Raw genomic sequence first — 13,205 nt, 5'->3', positions numbered from 1 at the left:
TATATTTTTATTAATTTCAGAGAGGAAGGGAGAGGGAGAGAGAGACAGACAGACAGAAACATCAATGATGAAAGAGAATCATTGATTGGCTGCCTCCTGCATGCCCCCTACCAGGGATGGAGCCTGCAACCGGAAATTGAACCATGATCTCCTGGTTCATAGGTCAGCGCTCAACCACTGAGCCACAGCAGCTGGGCAAAACAAAGTTTTTAAACAGAGTAATACACACCATTACCATGTGCAATACAATCTGATGCTTTCTTTTCTGTTCCATCTCATTTAAAATATAGAGAGTATCCCCCAAAGATGTGTACACACACTTTGAATATTTATGAAGGCAGTGTTTATTAAAATACATTTCATTTTCAAAATTGAGCTATCAGCTCTTAAAGGGTGTATGCATTTTTGGGTTATATTCAACAAATATGTACAAAAGATCTAACATCTGTTAGATACTGGTTTAGGCTTCGGGGCAATGTCAGTGAAAGAAAGAGACAAACATCCTTGCCCTCTTGGAGCTAGCGTTTTACTGGAGAGAAAGATGAATAAGATCCACATACAAAATTGTTGCATCCCAGGTGGTAACTGGGTGAGCGCAATGGAGAAAAAAACGAAGCAGGGACGGCCAAGGGAGGCCAAGGCAGCCTGGCAATGCAAATTCCTCACCACATGATTTCAGTGGGCTGTCACCCACAGTGTGAAAACCCCTGCCGGTATCCCTCCGCTCTAGTGCCTCTCTGTATGCCTGAAGTCTCTTGCTCCTTGATTGTGTGCCAATATGCAACATTTGCTAGTATGTGACTGTGTGCACATGTGTACACATGTATAGAAGTGTGTGGATGTGTGTACATACATGTATGCTGTGCATGCCCACCCCCATTCACTTCCTCACTGGGGAGGCTTTGGAGACAGGAGCAGCGCCCTCACATGCAGTTGTGCAGGGGTCCCCTGCAGAGCTTGCCCTGAAGAGATGTCTGAAATCTTTTTTTTTTTTTAATCACTGATCCACCCAAAGGGGGCACCTTTTGTAGTGGCAGGCCAGGGGGAACACGAGTTTCTAATCTGCATCAAGGTGCTCTCTGGGCTAGAGTGCCCTTAAGAAGAGAAGAGACAGTTTGATGAAATAAAATCACTCCCTGGAGAAAATCCAGTGCATTGGGCATACCCAGCAGGATGATTGATGTGGGTCTGAGGGGAGATGGGATTGGAGCCAGCTCTGAAGCAGCGCTGGACCGCTTGGGTAGCCTCCACTGAGGGCATTTGAAACTTGGCACTAGAGTGCAATCTTCAGACTCTTCCTTTAAGTTAAAGGGGCACATAAAAAAAATACGGTACTAGCATGGGCGGCAAAAGCATGATGTATGGGACGAGCAGCCAATCTCTGCTAATGAATAAGTGTAATTGATCACAACAGATGACTTGATGGACCTTCCAAATGTGCTTTTAGCAAAGTAGACAGTTTTTCATTCAAATGCAAACTTACCCAGATAAAATCTAATAATGGAAATTTTGGAACAATCCCAGCACCAGTGATTTTTTTTTCTTCCTTCACTTAGCAGGAAGGCATCTGAAGTTCTTGGTCTCAGCTTGAGCTAGACAGACACCAAGTCATACTTCCCTGTAGTTGAGGAGACCCTGACAGTCCCAGGACAGCAAAGGAGCAGTCACAGGCCACCCCACATCCCTGTCCTTTCCTCCTCCCTGACCTGTGGCTGGAGACATTTATTCAAGAAATATTTATTGAGCACTTACTTTGTGCAAGACACCAAGCTGACCATCACAAGGGGATGCAACTGTCTGGACCAGGTCCTGCCCTCAGAAGAGAGGGCAGATGTGAGGGGAAACCACAAAGGACAGGAGGTCCAAGTGGAGGCATCAGCTCACTCCAACCAGGCTCTTCATCTTTCTGAGCTCCAGTTTCCTCCTTCATCATGTGAAGACACTGCCCTAGACATGATCTCTGGGCACTAGGCCAGCTTGAAGTCTCTGTAATTCTAAGCCCTTCCCTTCTCCCTCAGGCTCCTAGTTCCTAGGACGCTGACAGACCAAGTGCAGCCTTCTAGGAAGGGGGCCAGGCAGTAAAGGCAGGGGGCAGTGAGGATTATGTACCTTTCACCAAGTGATAACCTGTTTCAATTTGACCGGAGCACAGATACAGACTGGAGGAGATGAGAAATAAGTTCAGAAAATTGAGTGGAAGACTGAGACCTCCACATCCAGGAATCTGGGGGAACTGGCAGCCAGCAGTTTGCTCAGAGAAGGATACTATCAGTGTGGTGCAAAGGGATCTGGCCGACCTGTGGAGTTGGAAGGGGTGAGAGTGGATGCTGTTCCAACAGAGCAGAAAGGCTGAGGCCTAAGTGAAAGACTCCTCATGGTCTGGCCAGGCACACATTCCGTCACCCCTGCCATCCTCATAATGTTTATTTTTATGAACTCGCCCAAGCCCAAATCACTCTGAATTAGGTGTTTGCTTTTTTTTTTTTTAAGTCCCACATGTGGCTTCAAGGTAAACAGGTAAATCTTATCTCCCTTCTTCCCAGGCGCCTGAGGTAAACAGGACCAACAAGGTGTGCCTGGGATGGGGTGCAGGAGGTGACCAGCAGCCCCCAGGGGGTGCGCGAAATCGGGGATCTAGAAAGGGGTGCGCCTACCTGCAGAGAAGCCGTCTTCGTGGTCTGAGCTGTTGTGGCTGCAGTCACTGCCCCTCTCTGGCGAGCTGTGGCTGGGCGAGTCCCGCTCGGGCACCCACAGTAAGCCCTTGCGCCGCCACCGGGGGAGGTGATCGCGGGCCCCGCGCCGGGGGGCCTCCTCCGTAGGGATGGGCGAGCCCCGCCCGTCCTTGGCCTCCGACTCCAGCTGCTCCAGGTCGCGGCTCCTACGCTGTAGCCGCCGGCCCCCGGGGATCAGATGCATCCAGCGATGGGGGCTGCTAGACCGTGCCGCCTTTTCGGCCTCACCGCGGGTGCCGAACCGACAAGGGGCCACAAGCAAGTGGCCTAGGACGAATTTCTCGTTCAAATCCACCATCTCGAAGTCGTGGTCACTGCTGTCGCCCCCATCATCCGCGCCCGAGGCGTCCGGCTCGCCCTCCTCGGAGCCCCGCCCCGCCCGGGTCCCAGAGGCCGGTTCCTCGCCCGGGGACCTGGAAACCGTGCCATCGGGGCCCAGGGGCGCGCAGTCCTCCCGCGACTTGAAGAGGAGGCGAGGCTGCAGCAGCTGCTGGTGGATGGCTGCAGTCAAGCTGCGCACCGTGGCCCCGGCCCCCGCCGCCACGGGCCATGCGGGAAGGTCCAGGCACACGCACGGAGTCTCGGCCTGGGCAGCCACCTCCGGATCGGGGCGCGCGGGTCCCGGGAGTTCGCCGCCGCCGCCCGCTGCGCCCTCCTCTTCCCGCAGAGGCGGCGCCCGCTCCGGCCCGGCCGACGCCGGCTCCTCGGCCGAAGCTGCCCCGCCGCCGCCGTCTGCGCCCTCCAGGCGCCCGCAGCCCAGGTCCCGCTTCTCCCCGGCCAGCACCGACTGCAGGTAGGACACTTTAAACTTCTCCTCGGCCGACACCTGTTGCAGCCGCTTCAGGTTGAGTTTGCAGCGCTCCAGCTCCTGCTCCACGTCCAGCACCGAGTCCAGCCGCATGACGGGCGCCGCCTGCCCTGGGAACTCGGCCTGCCAGTGGCGCTCAAAGTCCTGGGGGTCCCACATGCCGGGCGCCCCCGCGGGCCTCGGAGCTCGGCTCCTCCGCGCAGCGGCCGGGGTCGCGCCCGGCTCTCCGGAAGCCCGCGCTGGCGCAGTCGCCTCCCCTTCGCTTCAGCCCCAGAAGAGAATAAGAGAAAAAATAAAGTTTTTTCCCCTTCCGCCCTCGTGCCGTTTTTTTTTTTTTTTTTTCCTTCTTCTGGTTTTCGCCTCCCTGACGTAAGCATCTACCCGAAGCGGAGGCGGGCGTCTGGGGGCCCTAGGCCCGCCCGGGCAGGACGCGCGGAGCCGCGGTCTGCAGCCCCAGCCACCGGGCTGACGCCCTGCGGGCTCGGGCGCCGGGAGAGCCGGGCGGGGGCGGGGCCTCGGTGGCGCGGGGCCAGGCCTGCAGGCGCCTCGGAGCTGCACTGGCCGCCCGGAGGCTGGGGGAAGGCAGCGGCGGGCGTGCCTAATGCGCTGGACACCCCGAGGCGCCCACGACACCAGGAGCTGCCGCCACCCGCCCCGCTCTGCGCCTCTCTGACCAGGCGGGCTGCGCAGTCCCGCCGCCGCGCGGGCTCCCTGCACTCGAGCGCGGGACCGCGCGGCGCGGGGAGGCGGGAGTCCCCGTGAGGGAGCGAGTGGGGGCGCCTGGGCCACCAGCCTACCTTCACCATCCGACTCTCCGCTGCCTAGTCGGCCTAGGGTCGGGGCTGCGCCTGGACCCCGGAGGAAAGGTGGGGGAAAGGTGATGTGGCGCGGCCGGTGTCGAAGGGAGGGGTCTCCTGGCTGCGGAATTGTCCTTCGCCGGGATTTACTGAGCGCCTTGAACTAACTTGATTAAAGTCACAGCGCTATCTAATCCAAATCGGGAATAAAACTCTGCTTTGTTGTTGTTGTTGTGTGTGTGTGTGTGTGTTTAAAGTCACTTTAAAGCGTTCTCTCCGCGGCTCACTAGAGCTTTTGGGGGAAGAGATAGGCCAGGGTGACAGCCCCAACGGCTTTACTTAGTGGCCCCTGTGACTGCATCAAACCCTGACTGCATGAGCCTTAGACCCCTGGGTGTCTAAGAGGACCCTCCACTCCTCTTTGTGGCCTCAACAATTCCCCTGGGGCGGGGGGGAGGAGGAAAAGGGGAAGCTGGGGACAGGCGCCTGGACTGGCACTCAGCGTGGGGTGGCTAGGGACCCCCGCTTTACCCTCCCCTCCACACCTGGCTGCACCACCCTTTTCCAGGGTCTCTCCCCCTGTCTGCAGAGAGAGGTCCTGATAAACGGTCTTGTAAGGATGAGTAAACTGATAGTGTAAGACTAAGTAACTTGGCAGCTGGAAATTCTTCCTGTCCTCAAAGCCCCCTGGGGAACAAGCTAAACTCCCAGCCCCCTGCCATCGCCTCTCACCTGAACCATCTGAGCAGCCCGCCCTCCTCCTGCTTGCTTTCCAATCCCTTTCAACCCACCCCTCACGGCTTGGTCCTGGGAAGACACCAGGAAGATCATTCTTACCCACAAATGAGGTAGCACCATGCTCTTGCTGAGAACCCTTCAGTGGCCCCTCATCACCTCCAGGATGGAGCCCAGACTCCTCCTCTTGACCCAGGAGGTCCTCCTCCCCTGTTTGGTCTCTACCCACTTCTCTGCCTGCCTCCTGTGCTGTAGCCGGACCAACTCCAGGCTGTGCCCAAAGGCGTCTCACTCTTTATGGGTGCCTTTTCCTCTTCCTTGGAACTTCTGTCCCTGCACATGGGCACAACTCCCTGCTGCCTGAGGACGCCAACCGTGCTTTGATCCCCACCTTTAAAGGATCCCCAGTGAAAGGAAGCCTTTTCTGGCCTCTCCCCTCTTCTTTATGTCACCACCCCATCTTGGACATGTCTTTATCTTTGCCCTTGTTCCACTTTATTATAATTACTAGAGGCCCGATGCACGAAGATTCGTGCCAGAATAGGCCTTCCTTCCCCTGGCTGCCAGCACCACCTTCGCTCAGGCCAGAGCCGCCTTCCGCCTCTTGCCTTGTCGCATCAATTTGCATATTCCTTCTTATTGGCTGTGGGCGCTTCCATCTTTGTCGCGGAGTTATGGTCAATTTGCATATTCCAGCTTTATTAGATAGGATTAGTGACACTAGAGACCCGGTACACAAAATTCGTGCACTGGGGGGAGGGGGGGGAATCCCTCAGCCCGACTTGCACCCTCTCACAGTCTGGGAGCCCTCGGGGGGACCCACAGGGAGCAGGCCTAAGCCGTCAGTTAGACATCCTTAGCGCTGCCGCAGAGGCAGGAGAGGCTCCCGCCACCACCGCTGTGCTCGCCAGCCATGAGCCCACCTTCTAGCTGAGCGGTGCTCCCCCTGTGAGAGCGCACTGACCACCAGGGGGCAGCTCCTGCGTTGAGTGTCTGCCCCCTGGTGGTCAATGCATGTCATAGCAACTGGTCATTCCGCCGTTCGGTCGATTTGTATATTAGCCTTTTATTATATAGGATCTTTTGTTTCCCCTACTTTCAGAACTCTTCAAGGGAAGGGATTGTGTCTTTTCCACTTTTGTATTCCTGCTGCTTCTTGCAGAGTGTAATAGAGATAGCTGATCATTGTTGAATGGAGATGAATGAATGAAGCAATGAGCAAATGAACAGACAGATGAAGGAATACCCATCTTTGGTTTCCTCCTTGGCTTCTCCAGGTGTGAATCACGCCAGACTAAGAGTAGATGTACCTCCCACAGTCGCTTCTCAACTCTGGAATTTCCTTCCTTAACAAAGTATGTGTTTACTCATTTTCCCAATATCCCTTCTTCCTTAAAAAAAAAAAAAAAATAGTGTGCCACTGGCATGACTCATCACAGTGTTTATCTTTCTACCTGACTGCTATGGGGAAATGGACATGTTTTGAAATACCTTAATTGACGATTCCCCAGTTTGTGTGATTTCTCAATTCTTTACCTAGTCCCTCAAGTGTTCTCTCCCACCTGAGATTCATTTTTTAAAGGATTTTTTATTTTATTTTAATATATATACATATTATTGATTTCAGAGAGAGGAAGGGAGAGCGAGAGAGATAAACATCATTGATGAGAGAGAATCATCTATCGGCTGCCTCTTGCACACCCCGCACTGGGGATTGAGCCTGAAACCCAGGCATGTGCCCTGACCAGGAATCGAACTGTGACCTCCTGGTTCATGGGGTCGATGCTCGACCACTGAGCAACACCAGCTGGACTGTCCCTACCTCCCTAGAGACCACCACAAATCTCCTTTGTCCACTGGGAAGGACTGAGGAGCTCCCAATGCCTACAGCAGCCAGTGCAGAAGTCCACAAGCATCTTGGCCTCTGTTAAGATTTCAGAATGAGAAAGGTAGCACAGCAGGGATGGATGGCCTGTCAACAGCATATTGATCGGAAGATGCTTCAATACGTATATTTAAATGCACAAGGGGGTAGGAGGTGGGCGGGCGGGAAACTATGTTACTATAAGCATCAATTTCTGAATTTGTGGGTTCTCTGGGAGGATAGTTTCAACTCTGTCCTTTAATTAAAGCAGCAGTCTGATTCCCTTTTGGTACAAGGAAGTTGTTACCAATACCACTAATTTTTTCCAGGAGGACCAATATAGCTGGAATGCCAGCATCCATCTTCTGTAAACAGATCCCAGGAGCAACCTTCATTGTCTCTAGCTGGTGGATAGTTCAGCTTTATGACTTGGCTTTGGGTCATTTTGGGGGCAGGGGTAGAGTGGCTGACATTTATTGAGTCCACACTTCTAATTGCCATATATCTTTGATCTGCTCTAATTCCTCACAACAACCCTGTCAAGGACATATTATTGTTGCCACTTCGGGGAGAGAGAGAAATGGAAGATTAAAGAGGTTAAAGGTCACAGCCAATCTGCTGGATTCTAAAGTCCAGTAACTTTGCAAGGACTTGGCCCAGGAACATCTGTCATTAGCATTCATTTTTTTCAATAACTATTTGTTGAGCACCTACTAGGTGCCAGGACCTAGCATTTAAAGTTTAAACTTTGTCACCTGGCATATGAGACTTTTCACAATGGATCTCCTGACCCAGCTTACTTTTCCAAGCCCATTTCCTGAATTTCTTCTGCTTGCTGAACCCATTCAGCCCCCGAATCTGAGTCACCCTATGAGCAGATGCCTTTTGTGTCCCAGGCCACCTCCCTGTGGCCCATCTCGGATTTCTCCTGCGGCTGCAGTGGACAGTTCCCACAGGCTGTGAGGGTCTCACTTCAAGCACCCACCCGTACAACTCTCAACTTCATTGCCATAGGCTTTTTCTCAAAATCATAAAGCTCTGCGTGGTGTCCCGGATGGAAGCTTCTCTGGAGGAAGTCATTCCCAGGGGCATTTCATGGCCAGTGGAGTCAGAAGTTGGGTAATAAGTGCCTCAGATGCTTCCGATGCATTTCTTTTTTAATTGATTTTAGAGAGCAAGGGGGAGGGAGAGAGAGATAGAAACATCAACGATGAGAGAAAATCATTGATCGGCTGTCTTCTGCACACCCCCTACTGGGGATGGAGCCCACAACTCCGGCATGTGCCCTGACCGGGAATCGACTGTGACCTCTTGGTTCATAGTTTGACGCTCAACCACTGAACCACACCAGCCGGGCTGGATGCATTTCTGAGGCGTACTCCGCATGTTTGCTCCGTGGTCTCCAACAGGAACGAGCCCAGTTGTTCATAGTGGTAACCAATCCAGAATGAGCTCTCTATTGGCTTTCCCTTCTTCTCTGTCTCCCTCACTTCTGCTTCCTGGGATAACCTCCTAACCAGGTCTTTGTGTCAGTTCCTGCTTTCCCCCTCGGGCTCCCTCACCAAGACACCTCCAGCTCTCCATGCCCTCTGTGAGACAGACACACAAGGTGCTTCGCCATTCCCCCTTTACTCCTTGGTCTCTCTTGTCTTCCTTTGCCACGCTGCTTCCTACTTTACCAGGTGAGATCCTTTTTTTGCCTGTTAAAGCCCAGCTTACTGTGGCTTTCTCTTTGAAGCCTTATTTGCCTTGGCTCCAGCACTGGTCATACCACACTGTAAGTAGTTCCAGGGCTTTTGAGGAAATCCTGGTTCTAGCCAGCTGGCATTTCTTATTCCTCCAATTGCCACAGCCTCTAACCCAGTGCCAAATAATCAGTGTCTCGTACGTGTCTGTTGAGTGAATGAATGACTGATGAATGAGTGAATGATTAGTACTCCACTTGGACTCTTTAGTCCTTCATATCATCTTAAAGCAGGACCAACTTTACCCAAAGGAAGAGTGTAAAGACACCTCTGAGGTCATGCTGCCAGGCCCTCTGCTTTTTCTTTTTTTTTTTTTTTTAAAAAAAAATTGATTTTAGAGAGAGGAAAAGGGAGAGAGAGAGAGACATTGTTTTGTTGTTCCATTTATTTATGCATTCATTGGTTGATTCTTGTATGTGCCCTGATCGGGGATCAAACCCACAACCTTGGCCTATAAGGAGGACACTCTAACCAAATGAGCTACCCGGCCAGGGCCTACTTTTTAAAAAATTCCTTTGGGCACACAAGCATGAAAATATAAAATTTGACTATCAGCCATGCACACTTCAGTGTGAACTGCCTTCACCCTTGCTTTCTTCAGAGTTATCTGAGGTTAGTGTGAAAGAGCTGGGAGTTTGGACTAGGGAGGAGAATGGAAACAGTGCAGACAGCAGGAGGAGGGTAACCGGCAAAGGACTGGGAAAGGGTGGGACCTGCAATTTTGAATGCTGAAGGTGTGGACATGAAAAAAGGCCCCTCCCTCTGAGTACCTTTTCCACCAGGCTTATTTCCTTGAACGCAAGTTCTCCTGACTAGAAATAAGAATAACTGGGAATTATTAAAATTATTCAATAGAACTTCCTCCAATACCAATTCATTCAGCCTCTCAGGAATGGGGCCTCACATCAGTGTTTTATTAACATTTTGGCTTTCTTGAGGTATAATACAATAAATTCATTTGTTTTAAATATGCAAATTGATAAATTTTGGTAATTACTCTTGTATTTAGGTATCTGATCCATTTGAGTTAATTTTTGTACATGGTGTGAGAGAGGAGTCCAACTTCATTCTTTTTCTCCCTCAAGATTTATCGAGATGTAATTGACATATAACATTGTATAAGTTTAAATCATACAACATGATGATTTAATACATGTATATATTGTGAAATGATTACCACAATAGGGTTTGTTAACACAGCCATCACTTTACATAATTACATTTTTTTATGGTGAGAACATTTAAGATCTACTTTCTTAGCAGCTTTCAAGTTTATAATACAGTATTGTTAATTATAGTCACCTGCTGTCATTTGACCCCCAGAATTAACTAGAAATTTGTACCTTTTGACTGTCATTTCTCTATTTCCCCAGCTCTGGTAACTATCCACCATTCTACTCTGTTTCTCTGTGTTTAGCTTTTTTAGATTTCACATATAAATGAAATCATACAGTATTTACCTTTATTTGTCTGACTTATTTCACTTAGCATAATACCCCAAGGTCTATGGCAAATGGCAGGATTTCCTCCTTTCTCATGGCTGAGTAATATACCACATACAGGTACAATAGTCGATATGTATGGATAAAATTTCATATATGTATGTATACATATCACATCTTCTTTATCCATCCATCTGTGGGTAGACACTTGGCTATTGTGAGTAATGCAGCAATGCACATGGGATGCAGACATCACTTCAAGACAGTGATTTCATTTCCTTTGAATACATACACAGAAGTGGGATTACGGAATCACATGGCAGTTCTATTTTTAGTGTGAGGAGCATTCACACTATGTTCCATCGTGGCTGCACCAATTTACATTCCTGCCAATAGTGTGAAAGGTTCGCTTTTTTCCATATCCTTACCAATACTTGTTATCTGTCTTTTTGATCATACACATTCTAACAGGTATGAGGTGATACTCATCATGGTTTTGATTTGCATTTCTCTGACGCTTGGTGATGCTGAGCATCTTTTTATGTACCTATTGGCCATTTCAGTATCTTCTTTGGAAAATGTCTATTCAGGTCCTTTGCCCATTTAAAAATAGTATTACTATTATTTGCTATTGAGTTTGTGAGGTCCTTACATATTTTATATGTTAACCCCTTATCAGATATGTGGTTTGCAAATATTTTCTCCCATTCTATAGGTTGCCTTTTTATTTTTTAAATTTTGTTTTCTGTGCAGAAGCTTTTTGGTTTGATGCATTCTCACTTATTTACATTTATTTACATTTGGTTTTGTTGCTTGTGCTTTTGGTGTCATATCCAAAAAAAAAAAAAAAACATTGTTAAGGAGTTTTATCTCTGTTTTCTTCTAGGAGTATTATGGTTTCAGGTCATGTTTTAAGTTCTTAATCCATTTAACTTTTGTGAGTAGAGTAAGATTGAAGTCCAATTTCATTCTTATGCATGTGATGATCCAATTTTTTCAACACCATTTATTGAAGAGACTGTCCTTTCCCCCACTGAGTGCTCTTGGCTCCCTTATCAAATATTAGTTGAGCTATCTGCACGAGTTTATTTGTGGGTTCTCAATTCTGCTTCACTGGTCTCTGTGTCTATTTTTATGCCAGTACCATTCTGCGTTGATTACTATGGCTCTGTGATACAGCTCCAGGTCAGGAAGCATGATGCTTCCAGCTTTGTTCTTCTTTCTCAAGATTGCTTTGGCTCATTGGGGTCCATTGTGTTTCTACACACTAACAACGAAGTATCTGATCCTTTTTCACTCCATGGGTCAGTTATGTGATGTTCACATTTGAAGGGAATTTCTACCCAGATAGTGTCTTCAGCTGGAAGTATTTTGTTCCCTTCCCCCAGCATAATAAGCAGAACAGCCAAATGGAAGAGATGCGTAGGCCAAGGTATGAGGGAAGAGCTCAGAGCTTCCATGGCTCTTGCCCCACCCCCACCCCACCCCGCTTTTGTTTGTCATAGTTTGTTAAAGAAGTTGTCCTGTGAAGTCTCCTGCAGTTTGTATTTTGTTTGTAACCTTGTGGCATGTCCTTCCTATGACTTGCTAGTTAGATCTAGAGTCTTGATCAGATTTATGTTGGGGAGGAGATAAGACTGCTTCCCAGGTGGAGTTCTTTTCTTCTGTCAGAAGGCACATCATGCCATCATGTCTGGCGATGTCTCTACTTGTGATGTTCGCAGCCATTGGGATGACTGCAGATGGTGTTGTGCCATCGTTCCTTCATTTAGTAGCTGGAGAATGTCTATGATGAGAAGCTTCTCCTCATCAACTATTTGGTTACCTCAATGTTCAGTTCATAAAGGAAACACATGATAGATGCTTGATTCTTTACCTTTATTTCCAATTTTTTAAAATAATGAGTTGGTTTATTTGTGCCCTTGAATGGTAACCAATGAGGTTTTCTTTTGTTTTGAATTGTTTTTAGTATAATGATAAATTCAGGGATTTAAATATATTCGCGTATTTTGTTCCACTGTAGTTATAATCTTTATTGATGTTCAAATTGTCCCATCTTTGGCCAATGGGAGCCTCTTCATGTTGCCTTTCGACGCCTTTTGCCATCAGTCTAGTGGTCTTTGATAGTTTTGCTGCTTTCTTGTTTGACAAGATGTTCAAGGCTTATCTTGTGTATTTCCTGTCCTGGAAATAAAATTAGACATTTCTCCAAAGAGACTTGGTTCCTTTTAGTGAAAAATGGCATTTAGAGACCTCAATCAGGATATTAGGCATTTATTTCTTTTGAGTTGATCATTGTTTATATGCCTCTTCAGTCAAAAAAAAAAAGCTAGAAAATACATATACTACTCATGATGTAGTTTAAATATATATTAATATTTTTAACAAGATTTTTACTTAATCTCATAGATCTCACTTTATCTTCTTTTTCTCCTCAAAAAAGAACCCTTCTTCTCAATAATACAAATTTGGTTACTCATACAACAGGAGCCTGGAATTTGTCATTAATTTGCATGTCATCTGTGCCCAGAGACCATGGCAATCATCTCTGTGTCATTCTAAATTTAGTATATGTGCTGCCCAAGTGAGAATAAACTTTGTAATGTTTACCAACCTGAAAGGTGAAAAAAAATGTATCTCATTCTAGTTGTATTTTGCATTTTTTTGGTAATTAATGAGGCTGAGGGTGTGTCTTTTTATTATAGGAAAGTCCTTTATTAAGCTTTCCCCCCCAAAATTGTTGGTATTCTCCACAAGAGCATTTCCCAAATTTCAGTCATCTTCATAGTATGTTTTTTCCTAATTAACAAATCACCCATGCTATTTTTTACTGAATATATTTTTAGTTACTGAGCCCTCCTACGCAGTCATATATGAACCTAATAAACATTAATAGAGCCCTGGCTGGGTGGCTCAGTTGGTTGGAGCATTGTCCCATATACCAAAAGGTGATGGGTTCGATTCCAGATTAGGGCACATACCTAGATTTTGGGTTCAATCCCCAGTCAGGGCGCATACAGGAGGCAACTGATTGATGTTTCTCTCTCACATATATGTTTCTCTCTCTCTAAAATCAATAAAC

At 48.0% G+C, this 13,205-nt stretch overlaps 1 protein-coding gene across 1 annotated transcript in view; it reads right to left on the bottom strand.

The window, feature by feature from the left end:
• The window catches only part of ABR (ABR activator of RhoGEF and GTPase), a 188,689-nt gene extending 184,869 nt beyond the window's left edge, over positions 1–3,820 (bottom strand). The window contains exon 1 of the mRNA XM_080681597.1: positions 2,655–3,820. Within this exon, the coding sequence (XP_080537723.1) occupies positions 2,655–3,699 (1,045 nt within the window). The 5' untranslated portion in view covers positions 3,700–3,820. The remainder of the gene's footprint in view (positions 1–2,654) is intronic.
• Between the last annotated feature and the right edge of the window lie 9,385 nt (positions 3,821–13,205).

Source organism: Plecotus auritus (genome assembly GCF_963455305.1).
Source record: "Plecotus auritus genome assembly, chromosome: 7".
NCBI lineage: Eukaryota > Metazoa > Chordata > Mammalia > Chiroptera > Vespertilionidae > Plecotus > Plecotus auritus.
The sequence above is the reverse complement of the archived record's forward strand: the minus strand, read 5'-3'. Positions and strand labels throughout refer to the sequence as shown.